This window comes from Lepidochelys kempii, chromosome 21, assembly GCF_965140285.1.
Source record: "Lepidochelys kempii isolate rLepKem1 chromosome 21, rLepKem1.hap1, whole genome shotgun sequence".
Lineage (NCBI taxonomy): Eukaryota > Metazoa > Chordata > Testudines > Cheloniidae > Lepidochelys > Lepidochelys kempii.
This window is the reverse complement of record NC_136400.1, coordinates 10,938,672-10,959,348: the sequence shown is the minus strand read 5'-3', so window position 1 is coordinate 10,959,348 and position 20,677 is coordinate 10,938,672. Positions and strand designations below refer to the sequence as shown.

The window sequence follows — 20,677 nt, the reverse complement described above, 5'->3', positions numbered from 1 at the left end:
CACATGTCTGAAAGCCAGGGACGTTACAGCGGCGAGAAGCCATGCCCAGCCCGGCTGGGGAGCCAGGGGGCAACCGGAGACAGAGGCAAGGAGGGAGGGAGTTCCCCCCCAAGCATCCCCAGCCCCCGACGTCCCAACCCACCTGCAATGGCCCCCACTCTGCCCCAAGCACCCCCGCGAACCAACCGCCCCCGCCCCAAGCGCGGGGCTCCGTCCCGCCCACAGGTACGCCCGGCCCCAGGCCCTCGCCCCACGGGTACCCTGGCCACGGCGACCCCCGGCTCGGCTCCAGCACCCCTCCCCCCACCAGGCGGTCAACCGCCCGGAGTGGCCCAACCGCCTGCCCCCCCGCCAGCACCGTGGGACCCGCCCCCAACCCGGGGAGGGGGCTGAGGCGGGCGCTGCCCCCCCCGGAGCGGGACCCACCTGAGCAGGCTGGAGAGCGGGTGCCCCCCGCCGCCGCCCCCGGCGCCGCCGCCGCCGCCCCCCGAGCCGAAGCCCGAGCTGAGGCGCTTGCCCGAGAGCAGCTTCTCCACGGCGGGCAGGTTGCCGGTGCGGGCGGCCTCCAGCAGCTCCTGCTCCTTCCCCATGGCCCGGCCCGGCCCCGCCGGCCGGGGCCCCGCACTCCCCGGCTGCCGGCACCCGCGAACCGCCGCCGCCACCTACCCCCCCACCGAGCGCCGCCAGCGCCCGCCCCGGCGCGTCCTTCCGGGGCGGGGCCACGCCGGTCCCACCCCCCGCAGCGGGAAGCTCCGCCCCCACAAGGGGCACCGAGAAGGGCTCCCGCCCCGCAGGGGGCGGGACCTGGAGGGGCTCCACCCCCGCAGAGGGGCGGTGCCAGGAGAGGCTCCGCCCACACAATAAGGCGATGAATAATGCCCCTCGGCGTGAGGCAGGGTCAATGTAACACGCCCCCAAAGGGGCGGGGATAATACATAACCCCACCCCTGTGGGGGGGCTGAGAGATGCTCCCCCTGTAGGGAGAAGCGGGGAATAACCCCAGGTTCAAGAGGAGGCGCAGGGTATAAATCCCAACCCAGAGGTGAGATGAAAGGGATAATGCCAGGGGGTGAGGGGAGGAGAAGTGACATGGTATAACCCCAGGGCCCCCCCTCCAGGAGAAGCAGGAATAATTCCACCCTCCAGGAAGGGGAAAAAATAGTTAATACTGAGGTCCCACAACAGTGCCCATAATAATGCAGCACCACACACTGACTATCTTCCCCAAGGTTAAGCGGGAGCCATGTGCCTTAGAGACCAAGCCAGCAGAGCTCATAAGACTTCACCGTGCAGATATACCACTGCCATCGCTCTGCGGCCTCATGTGGTCCTGTTTTACCATCTCACAAAGAGCAACCTGCTGTGCGAAATACACAGGTCTACTTAGCCCTCCTTCTACGGCAGGGAAAAGGAGCAGTTTACCACGGAGGAGACTTTCAGATGAAGCCTCCAAAATCCTGAGGGCCTTTGTAGGTGTGATAATAAGTGCATAAGTGCCTGTGAAATTCAGGGTCGAACAAAGGAAATGTAGCAGTTACTAAGCATCTGCCATTCTAACCAAGGATAGCAGCCAAAACCCCAATTCTTCCAATGCACCACTTTCCTGTCCCAGGGAATGCCTGATCCCCAGACCTCCTGCTTCATGACTGAAAGCTTTTACAAAGAGGCCATGATGATATTTGCATACATTAATAAAAAGGGAAGAATAATGTTCTGGTTCCATGTCCCATAAGGAATGAAGTTGAAGGAGATGAGACTCTATTTTCTAAGACAAATGTAAGGCACAGCCTCCAGTGGTACATTAACACCTCTGCCTCCTAGCCCACAAGAAGCATCATGTCTCAAGTATGACCCAAGAATCAAATTAGTGTCTTGCATGTGATATGATTTGGGAGGGCAAAAACCCACCACCAGGGTTGGTGCCTTGTTAGCAGTCTTATCAGCAGAGACCAGAGACTAAGCCCACTAGGCACCAATCCCTTCAACTCAGATTAGAAGCACAGCAGCAAGGCAACATGGGAAAAAAATAGAATTGATGCTGCTCAGACTGTAGCTGCTCTGCATATAAACAGAAACCTGCAGGGCAGTCAAGCCAGCACCTTCCAGGAGCACTAAAAATCACGTTTCTTTTTTAAAGGAACATGCTGCCTCATGTTTTTGAAACATGATATTTCAGCTTCAGTGGAGAATCCTCAAGGCAGGCAGATGTTCTAATTACCTTGTTTTGTGTGATCTCGGCATATCTAGCTCACGGCTGTATGTAAACACCATTAAAACATTTCAGTTTTGTCTACCTACTTTTGGACTTCCCCAGCCGCTAGCATGGCGTTTTTCTACTGCTCAACTTATCATATTTTTGCTTGATCACCTTCCATCTGGTGCTCTCAATGCAATTTCCACAAATGAATAAATTCTCACAATCTCCCTGTAAGGTAGGTATTCTTACTCCTATTTTACACTTGGGGAAACTGAGTCAGAAACTAAATGACTTGCCCAAGGTCATACAGAGATGAAGAACAAACCTAGTTCTCTTGCCTCCCACTCTTATGCTTTAACTAAAACACTATCCATAGCAAGAAGAAAAGGAGTACTTGTGGCACCTTAGAGACTAACAAATTTATTAGAGCATAAGCTTTCGTGAGCTACAGCTCACTTCATCAGATGCTATCCATAGCAGATCTCATGGCAAAAAATAGGACTGCAATAGGCCCTGTGGTTTAACCCTCTGGCACAATCATCAAGAGAATCATAGAATCATAGAATATCAGGGTTGGAAGAGATCTCAGGAGGTCATCTAGTCCAACCCCCTGCTCAAAAGCAGGACCAATCCCCAATTAAATCATCCCAGCCAGGGCTTTGTCAAGCCTGACCTTAAAAACTTCTAAGGAAGGAGATTCCACCACCTCCCTAGGCAACGCATTCCAGTGTTTCACCACCCTCCTAGTGAAAAAGTTTTTCCTAATATCCAACCTAAACCTCCCTCACTGCAACTTGAGACCATTACTCCTTGTCCTGTCATCTTCTACCACTGAGAATAGTCTAGAACCATCCTCTCTGGAACCACCTCTCAGGTAGTTGAAAGCAGCTATCAAATCCCCCCTCATTCTTCTCTTCTGCAGACTAAACAATCCCAGTTCCCTCAGCCTCTCCTCATAAGTCATGTGTTCCAGACCCCTAATCATTTTTGTTGCCCTTCGCTGGACTCTTTCCAATTTATCCACATCCTTCTTGTAGTGTGGGGCCCAAAACTGGACAAAGTACTCCAGATGAGGCCTCACCAATGTCGAATAGAGGGGGACGATCACGTCCCTCGATCTGCTCGCTATGCCCCTACTTATACATCCCAAAATGCCATTGGCCTTCTTGGCAACAAGGGCACACCGCTGACTCATATCCAGCTTCTCGTCCACTGTCACCCCAGGTCCTTTTCCGCAGAAAAGTTCAACCCCTTCTGAGATACCATAGTCAAAGTCCAACAGAAACCCAAATAATCTTTAGGCCTGCTAGGCTCACTTTTCAGCCCCGTTCCTTTCAGATGAACCTCACCTGAGGCAAACTACATCAACAGGTTCCTGATGACCAATCTAATTTGCAGTTTGTGTTAGGCATACCCTTTCATAGGAAGGCTCTAACAGATCATAATCTTCAATTAATTCCAAACCCCAACCACTCTTCACACACACACACAAACTTTGTTGGGTGTATGCCGACATAAATTGCATCAACCAAAGTCTGTAGTGGAGACATGGCTTTAGACAATTCTAACGGTATGTCTACACTATGGCACTATACCAGCATAACTATGTTTAGATTCAATACAATCCCTCTCTTTCAGTAACTCACGCTGTAATCCTACCTCTGCATTATTCATGCTCCTTTGTATGTGACTTGTACAAGAATTCTTACATTTAACAAATACAAACCACTAAGGAAAAGTTAATTCTAAGTCTTTTTAAATACATTAAGGTAGTTTAAAAGATCCACTGAACTAATGAGGCTAATATTCGTCTTAAATCATTCTGGTCCTATCTTTTTCACAATAGCAATGAATGGGAGATGTCATTTGTATTTCATGATAATAGCAGCACGCTACCGAGTTGAACGTCTGGTTCAGTCAGAAGCTTTTCCCATGTGAGTGTCATTATGCTGAGAAATGTCAGGTATCTGTTTATCAAGTAAAAATCAAGTCTTCTTTCTTGAGAGTGTTAACTCTTTCCTGCTTTGCAAAAGGGGAGTCTCTAAATTGTGTTATGATTATTAGTGAATATTAATCCATAAAGACAACAGTTTAAAAATATATTAGGGAAAGATGGTGTGATGGGTTGTATGAACTTCAGGCTGGCCAGGAGGGGTTACCAAGCTGCAATGACTCCAATCAGCCCCACCCGATTACCTCTGGAATCCAGGGGTCAGAAGCCCAGAATGCAATTTTCTCCATCCCATAATACCATCCATAGTCCATAATTTTCACATCTTTTTTAAAATATGCCACAAACATGTGTGGAACATTTTGGTCTTTGCCATCTCTGACAGAAGTATGGAGCCCATAAAGCTCTGCACTATTCTCCTGAAAGTTGCAAATACAGGATGCATGATTCTTCTGTATTTGCAGACCCTCAGGAACGACCACAACAACCAGGAACATGAGGATTTCTTTGAGGACAGATTGCTGAGGGACACAGTCAAAAAACAATTAAAGGCGCTTGGCAGCGTTCATGGAGCAGTTGCAGACAGTGGAGTGCCACTTCTGGGCCTGATAATCAACACTGAGTGGTGGGATTGCATTGTAATGCAGCTTTGGGGCAAGGAGCAGTGGCTGCAGAACTCTTTGAGTGTGAAAGGCCTCATTCCGGGATCTGTATGCTCAACACGCCCCATCCCTCTAGCGCAGATACCAGAATAAAAGTTTCAGACAGGATGTCATCGTTTACATCCCCCAAGTTCTCTTTCTGACATACAGAAGAGAGGGGTGGTCTCTGAAATGAGGGCTATACAGAAAAGGGAGAGAGAGAGAGACAGAGTGTGTGGGGGGGAGGGGGGGTACCATAGGAGAATGATGTAATATCTAAGCCGCTGTAGTCCAAAAAATAATAAAATGTCACACATTTAGCACCTTTCAATCAAGGATCTCAAAGCCCTTCACAAACATGAATTAATCCTTATCACAGCCCTGTGAAGAATGTAAGTATTACACATTTTACAGAGGGGGAAACTGAGGCACAAAGAAGTTCAGTGACATCAAAAGTCACATACTGACCAGAAGCAGAGCTAGAAACAACTCAGGAGTTCTGATTTGCTCATCTCCTGGCGTAACCACTATTCTAATGATCACAGCAGTTTAGTGGGATGGCCAATTAGAAAGAAACAATGCAGAAAATTACTGACTGGGATTTTGCCATCCCGCCTGGCTTCGTTCATCAAAGAAACAAAGTCAGCAGGAAACGTGTTATATTGCCTTAATGAGAAATGTTTTATTTGTAAATTTGTATGAAGGATTACAAAACCCTGCAATAATCCTGCACTCCATTGTGCCTAGAAACAGAAGGTGCTTGAGTCACTCACCTCAATGCTCCCCATCTTCTCTCTAACTCCAATACTCCCTACTCCACCGCATGCCCTCCCTACCCCCAAAATTCCTCCCCTCCCCCACCTGTCCCAACCCCCATGCTCTCCCTATCCCCAAACTCCCTCCCTTTCCCCACCTGTCCCAAGCCCCCCTACTCCAACCCCCATGCTCTCCCTACTCCCCAAACTCCCTCCCTCCCGCACCTGTCCCAACACCCCTACTCCAACCCCCATGCTCTCCCTACTCCCCAAACTCCCTCCCTCCCCCACCTGTCCCAACACCCCCCTACTCCAACCCCCATGCTCTCCCTACTCCCCAAACTCCCTCCCTCCCCCACCTGTCCCAACACCCCCCTACTCCAACCCCCATGCTCTCCCTACTCCCCAAACTCCCTCCCTCCCCCAACTGTCCAAACACCCCTACTCCAACCCCCATGCTCTCCCTACTCCCCAAACTCCCTCCCTCCCGCACCTGTCCCAACACCCATACACCAACCCCCATGCTCTCCCTACTCCCCAAACTCCCTCCCTCCCGCACCTGTCCCAACACCCCTACTCCAACCCCCATGCTCTCCCTAGTCCCCAAACTCCCTCCCTCCCCCACCTGTCCCAACACCCATACACCAACCCCCATGCTCTCCCTACTCCCCAAACTCCCTCCCTCCCGCACTTGTCCCAACACCCCTACTCCAACCCCCATGCTCTCCCTACTCCCCAAACTCCCTCCCTCCCCCACCTGTCCCAACACCCCTACTCCAACCCCCATGCTCTCCCTAGTCCCCAAACTCCCTCCCTCCCCCACCTGTCCCAACACCCCTGCTCCAACCCCCATGCTCTCCCTACTCCCCAAACTCCCTCCCTCCCGCACCTGTCCCAACACCCCCCTACTCCAACCCCCATGCTCTCCCTACTCCCCAAACTCACTCCCTCCCGCACCTGTCCCAACACCCCTGCTCCAACCCCCATGCCCTCCCTCACCTGTCCCAACCCCCATGCTCTCCCTACTCCCCAAACTCCCTCCCTCCCGCACCTGTCCCAACACCCCCCTACACCAACCCCCATGCTCTCCCTACTCCCCAAACTCACTCCCTCCCCCACCTGTCCCAACACCCCTACTCCAACCCCCATGCTCTCCCTACTCCCCAAACTCCCTCCCTCCCGCACCTGTCCCAACACCCCTACTCCAACCCCCATGCTCTCCCTAGTCCCCAAACTCCCTCCCTCCCCCACCTGTCCCAAAACCCCTACTCCAATCCCCATGCTCTCCCTACTCCCCAAACTCCCTCCCTCCCGCACCTGTCCCAACACCCCCCTACAGCAACCCCCATGCTCTCCCTACTCCCCAAACTCCCTCCCTCCCCCACCTGTCCCAACACCCATACACCAACCCCCATGCTCTCCCTACTCCCCAAACTCCCTCCCTCCCCCACCTGTCCCAACACCCCTGCTCCAACCCCCATGCTCTCCCTACTCCCCAAACTCCCTCCCTCCCCCACCTGTCCCAACACCCCTACTCCAACCCCCATGCTCTCCCTAGTCCCCAAACTCCCTCCCTCCCCCACCTGTCCCAACACCCCTACTCCAACCCCCATGCTCTCCCTACTCCCCAAACTCCCTCCCTCCCTCACCTGTCCCAACCCCCCCCTACTCCAACCCCCATGCTCTCCCTAGTCCCCAAACTCCCTCCCTCCCGCACCTGTCCCAACACCCCTACTCCAACCCCCATGCTCTCCCTAGTCCCCAAACTCCCTCCCTCCCCCACCTGTCCCAACACCCCTACTCCAACCCCCATGCTCTCCCTACTCCCCAAACTCCCTCCCTCCCGCACCTGTCCCAACCCCCCTACTCCAACCCCCATGCTCTCCCTACCCCCAATACTCCTCCCCTCCTACCTGTCCCAACACCCCCACTCCAACCCCCATGCTCTCCCCACCATACTCCCTCCCCTCCCCATACCAAGATCTCCCTACCCCCAATACTCCCAGTCTAACCCCTCCGCCCACCCCAGAGACCCCGTCCCCCGAGGGCTGTTGCGTTGCCATGGAGACAGAAATCTCCCGGAAGTGGCGGAGCGGGGCGGCCCCTCCACGGAGCCGCCGTAGTGATGGCATCATCAGAGCGCGCCGTCTCTCCGGCGGCCATGGCGGAAGCCGGGGAGCGCAGTCGTGAGGAGAGCGGGGACCCGGGCTCGACCCAGGAGACGTTTCCGGCTGCCTCGTCGCCCCCAGGGCTGGGGGTTGCCCCCGCGGCCTCCGAGGAGCCGCCGGCCGCGGCAGAGAAGAGCGAGCGGGAGGCGGCCGAGCCCGGCGGGGGCAGCGAGCCCAGAGCGGACTGCCCGGCGGCGGAGGTGAGGGGCGGAGCCCGGGGCAGAGGTGGGGGGTCGGGTTAGCTCTGGGGGCAGAGAGAGGGGCGGGGGCGGGCTGGCGATGGAGTGGGGGAGGGGCGGGTGGGATTACGGAGCTGTTGGCTCTTACTAAGGCCCTACCAAAGTCACAGCCACGAAGGGCGCGTCACAGCCTCTGAAATCTGATCTTTTGTGTGCTTTTACCCCATCCTATACAGATTTCACAGGGAGACCAGCGTTTCTCAGAGTGGGGTTCCTGATCTAAATTCCCTCTAAGCTGCATGGCACTGGGCGGCCGGAGGGAGAGAGGGCTGGGGGGACTCCTCTCTCCCTGCAGCAACCCCAGGGCAGCCTGCACCGCAAACCCCTCATCCCCAGCCCCACCCTGGAGCCTGCACCCCCAGCCAGAGCCCTCATCCCCAGCCCCACCCTGGAGCCTGCACCCCCAGCAAGAGCCCTCACCCCCTGCACCCCAACCCTGTGCCCATCTGCCCTAGCTGTCTCCTGCACCCCAAACTCCTCATCCCTGGTGACCACCCCTCAGAGCCTGTGCGTCCCCTGCACTCCAACTCTCTGCCCTAGCCTGGAAACCTTTCCTGCACCCCAAACCTCTATTTCTGGCCCCACCCCAGAGCCCTCACCCCTCCCCGCATCCCAACTCTCTGACCCAGCCCTGAGACCCTTCCCACACTCCAAAGCCCTGAGCTCCACCCCTGCCACACATCACCTCTATATTAGTGCACATAACAAAATTCAGTCTGCACAGGGATGTACAAAATTAAAGAGAACATTGGTCCTGACCCAAAAAGGAGTTGTGGGGTGTGTGTCATGGTATAGCCATCCTTACTTCTGCACTGCTACTGGCGGCAACTCTGCCTTCAGATCTGGGCTCCTGGCCCCCCAGTTCTGAAGGCAGCATGGCTGCCAGCAGCAGCACAGAACTCAGGGTAGCAGTACCACAACCCCCCCTACAATAACCTTGCAACCTCTCCCAACCACTTTTTGGGTCAGGACCCCTACAATTACAACACCGTGAAATTATTTTAAATAGATGAAATCATGAAATTTATGGGTTTGTTTTTTTTTTTTTAAAGCCTGTGATTGTGAAATTGACCAAAATGGACCATGGATTTGGTAGGGCCCTAGTTATTTCCCCCTGGAAATTTTCCTCCAGCTTCTGCTGTGTCCCAGGGGCTTTGATCTGAAGTGCAATCAGCTGCTGTGGGCTTATGCCCTGTGTTGTACTTGTGGGTGCCTTCAAATCATGAGCTTTTTTGTACATCTGGTGACACTATATGATGCTGCTAGCATTGTGTGGGTAGGCAGTCCATTCTTTTTCTCTCTCTCTTTCTCTCACACTGTATGGGTGAGCAGAGGCTGTCCGGAATGGAAGGGTGTAAGAAAATAATTGAGCATTAGGAAAGACTGAATTTCCAGGCAAAGGTAAAACTAAGTCAGCCACACAGTCCTCTGATTTGTGTTCGTGGTCACATGCTGTTGTAACAAAGCAATAGCAGCCAAACTGTGCTTGCAGATTAAAATCTGGGTTCTGTTGGTTGTATATTTATCATAGTGCTATGTGGATGCTTAATAGCACTGTACGCAGACTAACCCCTGAGTACTGAGAGCTGTAGTTTGGAACTGAATAACGGAGACCTTCCCAGAATGATGGTAATCTCTTGCAGCAGGTGAACAGCCAAGAAGGCTTGGAATTAGCCTCAGCTGAATCTGAGGACTCTACATTGCAGTCTTCTGCAGCTAAGAAGATAAAAATAGAGATAAAAGAGAAGAAAGAGAAGAAGCAGAAAGTAGATGAAGATGAGATTCAGAAAATGCAGTGAGTACACCTTAAATTCCTAATTCATGTGATGCCAAGTTTGGTTACCGGACCTTGTCTAATTATGTTATGACAACTTGCTCCTCATCAGACTGAGTTTAGCTCACCCAATTCACTGCACAGAGCTTGCTGCTGGAAATAACAAGTGCTATAGAATGTAATATGCACTGTCATGGCTTATTAAGCCAAACACTGGAACCTATTCTGTAACTGGTTGGTTTTTTTGATCTTTGCCTTGATAAAGGAAGATCTGAGTCCCAGTTTGTAAAGCAGAACAGTTACTACTACTTGGCACCCACACCTGGGCATTAGCTAAGTAGGGCACAATCTACCCCCTCCTTTCAATGCTCTTCTTTATGCCTCATAAAATGTGTTCTAAAGTGGTACACTGTGCAAACAGACCCTACATGGGTTTGGGGAACCTTTCAGATTGCTTTTTAAGGTGAAAAAAGTCTGTCTTCTGTCATAACTGATTTGTTTCCTCCTTCCTCCAGAATATTGGTTTCTTCCTTTTCTGAAGAACAGCTGAACCGCTATGAGATGTACCGCCGGTCTGCTTTCCCCAAGGCTGCTATTAAACGGGTAAGATTCTGCAAATCCTCAGTCCACAGAGGAACATATGAGGTGAAAGAGACAGCTTGGCATTTATAAAAATAAGTGTACAGAGCATCATTGTAGTTTAGATCACAGTTTAAGTGCACAGATTTTCAACTACAGAAGAGGTATTAAGCAACCTTCACTCATGCTGATTTCAATAGGTGCGGCTCAGCATTTCTCATGCTTAGTTTAAGTGTTTTAAAAAAAAACCAAAAAACCCAAGTATTCAGCTGCAGGGAAATTTGTCACTTAATTTTATCTTCTTTTCTCTCAAGCTGGTCCAGTCCATTACTGGGACTTCTGTGTCTCAGAATGTGGTTATTGCCATGTCTGGGATTTCCAAAGTCTTTGCTGGGGAGGTGGTAGAAGAAGGTGAGTGCAAGACGAATATTTTAATAAGTGTGTGTGGGTGGTGGTGGGGGAGAAATACTCTACAAATATATTGTTTAAAGATTATTAAAGGAGCAAGGAAACCTTTTGAAGTGAGATGACATGGTGGTTTCAAGGTACCTAACAACTTAAAGAAATGAAGACAGTTTTTACAGCAGTCTTCCTATTATGAAATGGGTGTCTTCAGGGGCAAAAATAGATGCCTCACGAACCCTGATTCTGCTATCAGCAAGGAATTCAGCACAAGGGAGGTGACATTTAACTAGCATAAATCCATTCTTCTGAAACTTCATCTCCATTGATTGATGAGCTGAGATTACTATATGAAACACTACATTGAAGGGTGAGCTACTGAAGTAGCTGTTTAGAAATGTTTACAGTACATCTGAAGGGGAGACAGTAGTCTGTTGGTTCAAGCCACCCAATCTTTACAGACTTGTTATTAAAATACTTGGCCTTTACCTGTAGAGGTGGTATTTTGCTGGAATGATGAACCCTGTTTGTGGCTGTTTCTGCAGATTACTTCTGTTGCATGAGGGAATTTGGATAAAAGCAATCTTGTATCTTTGAGATGAGCCTGTGTATGTGGCAATTGGAGTGGGATGGATGCAGTGATCCAATAGGTCCTTTCCATCTCTACCATATATGCTCATCTCCTGTCTCATGTATTAGTCCCTATACATGTGCTCCTCAAGTTAATCAACCCATGAATATTTTAACAGGTCAAAGTAGAAAGGGGCATTGGCAAGTTGTTGGATGTTCTAAGAAATTAAATAACCTCAGCTGTTCAATAAAATGTAATTTTACCAGTTAGGGTGTGTTTATAGTCTCCTTCACTGAGTGTGGACAATGAGACCCAGATAAGTCAGTTTCACTCTGATTCTTACATATTGGTAAAATGCTCCTCAGTTGGCATTATAGACACTGCAAGGAAACGAATTCTAGCTTTTTTTGTGGATGTAAAGTTGATGAAAATGTTTATGAATAGTATAACTTACTTAGTTAAAGCTGAAATGTTAGCTTTTACTATCTGAAAGCCTCTTTGAGACACTTAACTGTGACAACAGTCTGATAACAATCACTGTTTTTTGGTTTGTTTAGCACTGGATGTGTGTGAGAAGTGGGGAGAATTACCACCTCTTCAGCCCAAACACATGCGTGAGGCAGTCCGGCGGCTGAAGTCACGGGGGCAGATCCCCAATTCAAAGTATAAAAAAATCACCTTCCATTGAAGTGAAAACTAGAGAGCAGTTTAAGAAGCAGGAGACCCTGGAGAAGCTGGAAGAGAACAGACTACTAGATATAAACCATATCACCTCAGAGCTGCTTAAGCAGAAAGCTTCCAAACCTTCTGCACTTCTAGCGTCTGCAGTATTAACTAATGCGCCAGTACTAAAACAACCTAAAAGAGAAGTTTCTTAAAACACAACTGAACTGAGTGCATGTGGCCAGTTTCTCGGACTATGAAATGCTTCCGTATACAACTTCTCCACGATTTGTGGTAGACAGATATGAAAAATTACTGTTGTGGTTAAAGTTCAGAATAACTTTGAAACAGCAGTGCAAATAGCAGCCTTGTTCACTTAAGTTTGTATTTTAGTACTAAACTCCTGGAAGGAAAGGCCTCTATATTGTATCATGTCCATAGGAGTCCTTATTTCAACATGCACTAGCCAACCTCATCAAGTGACTGCTTAAGTTTGGTTCTCTCTTTAAACACTTCCTAAGCAACTTGCAATAAAAGGTGCCGGTGGTAGAGAGGGGCAATAACTGAACCGGAAATGTTGTCCGGGCCATCAGACTTTATATGACTATGTGAAACAGAGCTAAACACTTCAACAGAAAGGATAAAAGCCTTTAATGCAATAGGCTTTTTACTTACAGAGAGGGGTGGGGGGGAGTGAGGGCTACTCCTATAACAGGTATATCTATAGTTTGTATAGAAAGGGGGATTTGATACAATGAACACTTATTAAACTTGCTGTTCAATTAAATAGCTTGTGACCTGGATTTGAGTAGTCCCTTCCATTCTCATTGACAGGGCAGATGAAATGTCACTGATTGTATGACTTAGCATCCATCCCCCCGCCAGTTTATCTGTTAATCCTTAAGTAACATTGAGGGGGCTGTAGGGTTTTAGTCTGTCTCTGGATCCGTGCAGGCACTATATTCCATAAGCAGTTAAAGGAGTACTGAAACAATGCCCTACCAGTGGTATCTTATACTGTGTGGTGATAGTCGCCCACCCTCCCACAGCCTTTAGCCTTGTGCTATTCAGCCACGTTCTGCACTTACTGGAGGACTTAAGAAAACCAGCTTTAGAGAAAGCAGACATCTGACACAGTAGAGGTTAAGTTGAGTGGGTTTTTTTTTTTTTAAAAGGTGGTTCACAGAACCAAAAAAATGCACTCATGGAAATGTCAAACTGCAACATAAAATTCCAATACTGACTAGGTCTTAAATTCAAGTCAGACTTCTATCCTGTTTATAAGCAGATAAGAGTGGTGCCCTCAAACTCACAAGAGCTACTGCACTCCACACTCATTTCTAATGTAATACTGCAGTTATAAGAATTAATTTAGCTCATTTAATAGAACATACAACAGTAGAGCAAAGTCTTCAAAAATCAACCTTCCCATAACACTTAAAACAAAGTAATATTTTATCAACCTCACTATCTTTCCCCCGGTCCAGCTGCTCCCTTCAGTCCTCAACAGTGCGGAAGCTTTTATACAACAGGGAGCCCCGTGAGCCTCTGATAAGTAGGGTCCCAGTATTGTACCAGAATACAAATAAAGAGAAGCACCCAGTTTTTTCCTGAACCTAGCCCTATACTGACTGATGCAAGCCCCTGTGGTCACACTATGGGAAACTAAGTTCCAGCTCTGTTTAGGCTGCAGTGGCGGATGAGAAAGGGAAGTAGCTTCATGCCACTGCAGCTAAATAACAGTGCTGTGCAAAGCCTTCCCCTATCACTCCTTTCATAAACTGCTAAAAGACTCTGAACATCTTAAAGAAAAAAAGGGGGGGGAGGGAGGAAGTGATTTTCAAGCACACTGTGATTAAAGCAGTGGGATCAGCATCCCCTCCCTCACAATAGCACTTGCAGCAGTACCCTTACTTCAACAGGAAGAGATGGAGTGTGCATATAAGCACAGAAGTTGGACTAAAGAATGTTAACCTCCATTTATATGAAAGTGACCAACAACCTCACCTTTGCAACAAAAGCTTGGACTTTACACACTCACTTCACAACATTAGATGTCTTTTACACCTACAATTAGCTGTTGTACATTAGTTTCACAGCAAGTCTGGTTACAGATAAATGGATGCACTACAGCATTAGTGCCGGTCTTACGAGAAAACTGTTCAGCTTAGTGACAGGGTGATCCTCACCACAGGAGATAATTCTTGCATTTCTAAAACCCCCTTTTCTTTATTTTAAAATTATTCTGTGCATACAGAGGGCAAAGGTGGTGGAGAAATACCCAGTTGGTCTATCCCCATACTACTGCTCAAAGTTAAAGTGCAGTCTTCTGGTAACAGATTCTCTGCCCATCGGATCAAACAAGGGCTGCTACCTTCGAGGATGTTTCAGCATAGGTAGTAATGCACATATAACCTATCACAGGAGCTGTTCTGAAGAGGCGTAGGACAGGAAAGATGCTTTTGCGGAAAAGCAGTAATATTCTCCTACAGAGAGATGGTGGACTATGCCCCCCTCTTCCAGGGACAGAAATGAATGTATGAAAACGACAGCAGCCAAACAAGATATAATACACAGTAGCCACCACAGCTGACTTAGATGAGGAAAGACTGTACCACAACTGCAAAGCCTTCTGGAGTTCCAGTACCCGACGTTTGCCTCAGGCTAATGCTCAGCTCAGGTTGTTTGTTTAAAACAGAATTTTCCCTTCAGAAGCAAAATAATTTCTAATTGCCAGCTCTCAGAGCACGCAGTGAAGGTCAGGCTCTTGCGGCTGTTGCCATACCTGTTTTTAGGCATTGGGCAGTTGGACCTTGACAGACAAGCAGATGGCAGAGATAGTGTCCTCCATCTTACAGCAGTAAGGCAGTGCTGTCTTGGCCCGCAGGCTACTGTCTTTTCAATGTACTGGTCAAAGACTACAGTGTGCCATTCAGTTCCATCTTCTGCCTAATTTAGTCAAAAGATTTTGAATTTAAAGTTATCCCAAGAACAGCAGCTGTCTGTGTTGGGTTCTGGCATCCTGTTCATCTCCTCTCCTTTCTTCCACACCCTGACTTTGGAGTGACATCTGCATGGAATTCATGGTTGGCTCTTTCCAAGCCATTGTTCTTTACCCTCTCCAAATCTAAACCATCAAATGAGCAAATAAAAACATGCATCCTTCCTCCCTACAGCTGAAGAGCTTAAACTACAAATTCCCTATTAAAGAGAAACACCTGATAGGTCCAGGATTGAGCAAAGGAACAAATATGCAAGGAAAAAAGGTTACATTAAAAGTCCTTTTCTTCCTTCTGATCACCCCCGAGACCTTAATTCATCAAGATGGGTGGGGATCATCTGTTTGTTCTACAGGCACTAGAAAAAGTGTTGTATGGATTACAAATCGTGCATTAATACAAATATAAGATACATCTGGAGAAATCCAATCCATAAAAAGTTTGAAATGCATTAAAATCCAAGAGACTCAGAATAAAGTGCAGTGGGTGGATAGTCTCCATTCTGACACGTGTATGGTTCTGTCTTAAATTGTGCCGCTTACTCTTCCATCCAGCACTTTCTTCTATCACTCTCTCTCGCTCTGCTGGATTCTATCATGTTCTGTTTATTCCCTAGTTAGTTAAGAAGGACACACATGTATTTGCTTCCTCACCCAGTGCCAAGACTGTGCACTAGCTCAGCCAAGTAAAGTGAAGAAATAGCAAACTTATCAGCCTTTAGAAGAGCAATTGATTCCTGCAACATTGTAAAGGGCCTTTTCATCAATAACTTCTTTTCATGAACTCCCACGTCACCTTCTATTAGGTTTTCTTACCTGCAAAAGCCATTTAATTTTAAATGAAGAAAGTCACACTGTGGCTTTGGCCACTTCACCTTCATCACGGAAGCATCCTGGAGAAGGTGAGCACTTAGCATCTTCTAAGAGTGAACATTACCCAGCTGCTGTTTTCACTGCCTTCAGAGAACTAGCGGAAAGCAGCCAAGGTAGCCAGAAGCCACTCAGGAAAAGTCTGAGTGTCAGCACCCTGATGAAACATACACCATCAGCCCCTAGCGGAACTTCCACATCACTTGATTCATCTCTAGCTCAAAATACATGACTAGGTTGGAATATGCGTGGTGGTTGTTGTCAGTGCTTTTCCTCCCATATCAGTCTGTGAACCCCTGTCAGATATGTCTGAGTGTAGTACACTTCACAAAGGGAGATTACAGGCCTTCTTCCTCTCCTACCTCTTAGCCTATAAACTCTGCACTCAGCCTGAGTCAGTTCAAGAAGCGGGGGTCAGTTCAAGAAGCGGTTAAATCATCTTTCGTTAGGAGAGGCTGGATTTCTCCCTCTTTAGCATGGAGAACACTAAGCTGAACTCAGCCCGTGGTTTCAGCTAATGAGCGAGGGTCATTTTTCAAACTGGCAGCCTTCACACAAGGCTAAAGGCAATAGCCAGAGTATATGGACACAGCGTGAGAGGTGGGGTTCAGGGACAGCAGGTGTGAACAGGGTGCCTTCCTAAATCTAGTATCACATGGCTTCGTTCTGTCCTGGGACTGCAAACTGTTGGGTCTCTTCTAGTCCCCTTTTCCACTTTGTACTTCACTAGACAGGCTGCGGGCGGGACATCTGCAAGTCATGTTCCCTCTCCCTTATGGGGAGAAGTTATTTCCATATCTCTCACAGCCAATCACCCTGGCATTTCCATCCCATCTTCTTCCACATCATACACACTCACTAAAAAACAAACTTCTTCTGCCCTGTTTGACTATGCTTAACTGGACAAGTTGACATTATTGCTTTTGCCTGTGCTCTTTGGTGAGTGTGTTTGGGCAAAAACACCCAGGAAGATAGCAAAGGAAGTACAGACACCCACACCACCCACCCTGTAAACCAACATGAACAAGGAAGCAGATGCAATGGTGGTGTGACAGCAGGCCAGCAACACCATTGTAAGATGACTAGACAGGGGTGCCTGGCTCTTGACTACTGTTCTGCATTTTGTGCTTGCAGACTAAGCACTGCAGTGGTTCAGTGATATAGAGTGTAGCACCGTACTGCCAGGACAGAGGGAAATGGCTGCAAAACCAGAACCAGATGGCTCCTTGTTGCTCATTTCCCTTCACCCAGCCAGGGCCTCCTCCCTTTCTACCCCACTTAGAGTTCATCCTGCAATTGCAATTAGGTTTCCATTCCCCAAGGCGATTCCTCTCTGCTGATGTTGGCCTCTCAGCAGCAGTTTAACAAACTAGCCGCCGGGATGCTGGTGGTGATCTCTGCTCCTCCTGAGCAGCTGCAGCCTTGGGCCTCTGCTGTCAAAGCTGGAAGAGGGGATCGTATTTCCTAATTTCCTGCAGAAGGCGCCCTATGTCCAGATTGGCTTCTGCTAGGGCAATTTTCATGGCGTGCAGCTCCTTCTGCAATGCTGGGGCTTCCTTTAGCTACAAAAGAGGAGGAGAGAAAGAAGATTTTGCAAAAGGTAAAAAGCAAAGCAGACCAGACTGATGATTTCTCACAGTACTGTCAAATTGGAATATGAAACCAGGAGCTTGGAGACGGCCTGCAGCTACATGCCAGAGAGCAAACAAAGCCTACTGACATACTGATTCCATTTGGCTTTCTTGCAGGAGTAGCTGCTGACAGATGCACTTCCAACTGTTTCCTAGAATACCTTTTCTAACCATTATTATATTCAGCCTGCACAGTCATCAGTGGCAGTCTAATGGTCACCGATCTCCATGGATTCCCACCCCACTTCTAGACATGTGAACAGACTTGCAGCAGGAAGGGATTTTCCTGCACAACAATGTGCATCACCCAACTATATTTGCAGGGAAGGCAGAGGGACAAATATTGGGCTCCATTCTGCACCCTTACATATGTGAATTATCCTTATCCTCATAAGCAGGCATACTAAAGTTAACACGACTCCTCATGTGAGGACACCAGGAACCTCTCCTTAATTCAGTCACATCTGTTTCTACCTCCTTGACTGAAGCTACCTATTATACATATAGCCCTCAGAATCCCTTGCACGGCTTCACAGCATATGGCAAGGCTAATGTCAACAATGTCTTGGACAATCATGTTTATTTATGGGTCTTCCTTGAACTGTGTTATTCTTTCATTCAGAATTTAGGCCTCAATCCTGCTCCCACTGACTTCAGTAGGATCAGGAAATTAATTACTATTATTGTATTACTGTAGCACCTAGGGGTTCCAGTTGTGATCACCAATCCATTATGCTACGTGCTACACACCCACACACAAAATCAGAGGCAGTCCCTGCCCCGAACAGATTACAACCTAACTAGATAAGGCAAAGAGTGGGAAGGGAAATAGAGGCACAGAGTGGAGAACTGACTTGCCCAAGGTCACTCAGCAGGCCAATGGCAGAGCCAGGTCTCCTGAATCCCAGTTCAGCACCTCATCCACAAGACCACATTGCTTCCTTCAGCACATTTTTCAATAGCCAATTATGAGATTATCTAGTAATGCCTGTGTAAAGGAAGGGCAATAAAAAGTGGAGGTTGTTTTTGCTTGTTTGCGATACACAATTATTTGGGTTCCAGATGTTTGGATCAAATAAAATGGAAGATCATATTAAACAGTGAGAGAATTAAGCAGAAGGCTCCATGTTACCTGGAAAGTCTCATGTCTGAAGGACTCATTCTGTGGTTGCTTACGACCTACTTTCTAAAAGTCCCCGCATCTGAAAGAACATCTTCCATTCAGGGATTGGACAGGTGGCCGAAAGATGAATCCCCTCAGAAAACAAGGTTCGTGAAAGTGATCAGGAGAGTTTGCTGCAGGGTGATGAAGGTATTGCTTTTGATTCTGGGTTGAGTGTGAAAGGTGGGATGGGAACTGAATCCTGATTACTCTCACAAGAGAACATTAGTGTTTCCTGTCTATAAACACCCTTGATAAGGAAAGAGACATGCATGTATAGGCCTTACATTTCCCAACCCTGTATTTTCTCGTCTGCAGCCAGCTGTCTGGGACACAAGCTATTGTCTATTTGTCTGGAAGGAAACATGCAGAAATGGCTTACCTGTTGTTCATGTACTGCTCCTGCTGGAACTGCCAAGAGTCTCTTTACTGGGACCTTCTTTTCCTTCAGACCTTGCTCAGACTTTTTCTTTAAAGATAGTCCCTCCTTTTGTGCAGCTTGAAAGCAACACAGAAATACTCATATGTTCACTTATACCATGAAGTACTTTTCATAAAAGGGTCTCCAAATGCTGTACAGACATAAGTATTATCCCCTTTTTAAAGATGCCTGTACTGATGCACAAAAAGAAGCTACTTGGTCAGTCTTCACAAGTCAGTGACAATAACAACCAGAACCAAGAAACTTCCAGTCCCATTTTAACAATTACACCAATGCTGCCTCGAGCTTCTAATTTATAATCTCCAGCAAAAGTTTGTGAACAAGCAAGAAGCTACACCAGTAGGTGTGGATGCATATGAGAATATTGGAGTATTGTAGGAGAGGGGTGCTTGGACATAACAGGGGACATAATATTCTTAGCCTGTTCCAGCAGAAGTGGTTGCAGAGAATAAGGGAACACTGGATGCTGATCAGATACTCCAGCTCTAGCCTCACACAGCAGAGGCAGATTTCAGTTCCAGTCTCTACCAGCAGGAATCACTGCAGAGTGTTCTAGTCTCCAGTAATGGTGGTGAAGGAAGGAGAATCAAGGCTTCTCTACTTTACTGACCTGTTACTGAGAACACTCCATCATCACTGCGCATCACAACAATATGATCCACCACCAAGGTTATGGGGATGGTGCCAGGAGAGGTAGGGTACACCCGAGGGCTGTCATCCTGCAAAACAAACAACAATTATCAGCTGCCACGTACAACTCTGAAATAGGGCAATGCAGCAAAGGATTTCCTCGCAAGCCCTCACAGTAGCCATGTTACTGCTTCTGGCATTTCCAGATCCCATCCAGGGCTGACCATTAAACGGAAGAGAATGCCTTTGCACAAGGGCTTCATGTAACCCTTAGTTATCTTTGCAGAAAGCCTTCTGGGTGGCAAAACGGAATTCAGTCACAGCCCTGAAGACAACCTGGGTCAGTCTCTCACCACAAACCCCCTGAAAGCCACATCTCATAGTTACTATCTTGCATGTCCCAGATTCAAACCTCCATCAAAATTCATCAATATTGGCCCTTAATAATCTGCAGATGTCCCTGCTGCTTCATAGTAAGCCTAGCCCATGCTTGTCTGAGAAGAGACAAACCAAAGGAAGGGGCACGTAATGGTCGTACGGAGTATGACGAAGACACGTGGCTGGTTACAGGTGGGTTATCAGACATCTCTCTGCACCAGGTGCCCTCTCTCACTGAGTAAGTGGCAAGAATACTACCACCACCCAGTTCTTGTACAACTCTTTCCTTCTGAAGATCTCTAAGGGCTTCACAAAGAAGGGGTAAGTATCATTGTCCCCATTTTACAGGTGCAGATGAGAAGAGTGGCACAAAGGGGTCAAGCGAGTTTCCTGACACTGCAAAGCACGTCGCTGGCAAAACTGGGAAGAGAACCCAGGAGTTTCAGACTCCCAGTCACATGCCCTGTGGTCAAACCGTTACACTACGATTCCAAGGAGCTACCTGTTCACCATTAAGGTCATTGTAAAAGAGGCAGAGGAAAGGGTAGAGAACCATTCTGCACACTTTATTAAGGAAATGGCACCTCTCCAGACAGCCACAGTTCTCTTTCACTGGTAGAACCTTA

General features: G+C 48.1%; 3 protein-coding genes across 10 annotated transcripts in view; 1 reads left to right on the top strand and 2 right to left on the bottom strand.

Moving 5' to 3' along the window:
- Window positions 1-666, bottom strand: part of ANKS1A (ankyrin repeat and sterile alpha motif domain containing 1A) — a 155,266-nt gene extending 154,600 nt beyond the window's left edge. For all 6 annotated transcript variants that reach the window (XR_012155829.2, XM_073320116.2, XM_073320117.2 and 3 more), the window contains exon 1: window positions 427-666. Coding sequence is in view for 5 of the 6 variants with exons in the window: in XM_073320116.2 (XP_073176217.1) it covers window positions 427-590 (164 nt within the window). In the remaining variant the exon portion in view is untranslated. The remainder of the gene's footprint in view (window positions 1-426) is intronic.
- A 6,977-nt stretch (window positions 667-7,643) lies between these two features.
- Window positions 7,644-18,462, top strand: TAF11 (TATA-box binding protein associated factor 11). 2 transcript variants are annotated; one of them, XM_073320337.2, is made up of 5 exons: window positions 7,644-7,912; window positions 9,598-9,746; window positions 10,241-10,328; window positions 10,619-10,715; window positions 11,835-18,462. In XM_073320337.2, the coding sequence occupies exons 1-5, from the start codon at window positions 7,670-7,672 to the stop codon at window positions 11,963-11,965; spliced, it is 708 nt and encodes a 235-aa protein (XP_073176438.1). In that variant the 5' UTR covers window positions 7,644-7,669; the 3' UTR covers window positions 11,966-18,462. The 2 variants fall into 2 exon arrangements, with proteins under 2 accessions (XP_073176438.1, XP_073176436.1); XM_073320335.2 differs by having other exon boundaries at window positions 9,595-9,746.
- Window positions 12,575-20,677, bottom strand: part of BLTP3A (bridge-like lipid transfer protein family member 3A) — a 57,380-nt gene continuing 49,277 nt past the window's right edge. For both annotated transcript variants that reach the window (XM_073320332.2, XM_073320333.2), the window contains 3 exons: window positions 19,654-19,762; window positions 18,984-19,099; window positions 12,575-17,370 (listed from right to left, as the gene is read on the bottom strand). In XM_073320332.2, coding sequence (XP_073176433.1) covers window positions 17,245-17,370; window positions 18,984-19,099; window positions 19,654-19,762 — 351 coding nt within the window. In that variant the 3' untranslated portion in view covers window positions 12,575-17,244. The remainder of the gene's footprint in view (window positions 17,371-18,983; window positions 19,100-19,653; window positions 19,763-20,677) is intronic.

Bases quoted from the DNA above. Each gene is read 5' to 3' on its own strand.
- TAF11 (XM_073320335.2), top strand. From the start codon at position 7,670: ATGGCATCATCAGAGCGCGCCGTCTCTCCGGCGGCCATGGCGGAAGCC. The intron at 7,913-9,594 runs GTGAGGGGCGGA...AATCTCTTGCAG, and splicing joins CGGACTGCCCGGCGGCGGAG to CAGGTGAACAGCCAAGAAGG. The intron at 9,747-10,240 runs GTGAGTACACCT...TCCTTCCTCCAG, and splicing joins GATGAGATTCAGAAAATGCA to AATATTGGTTTCTTCCTTTT.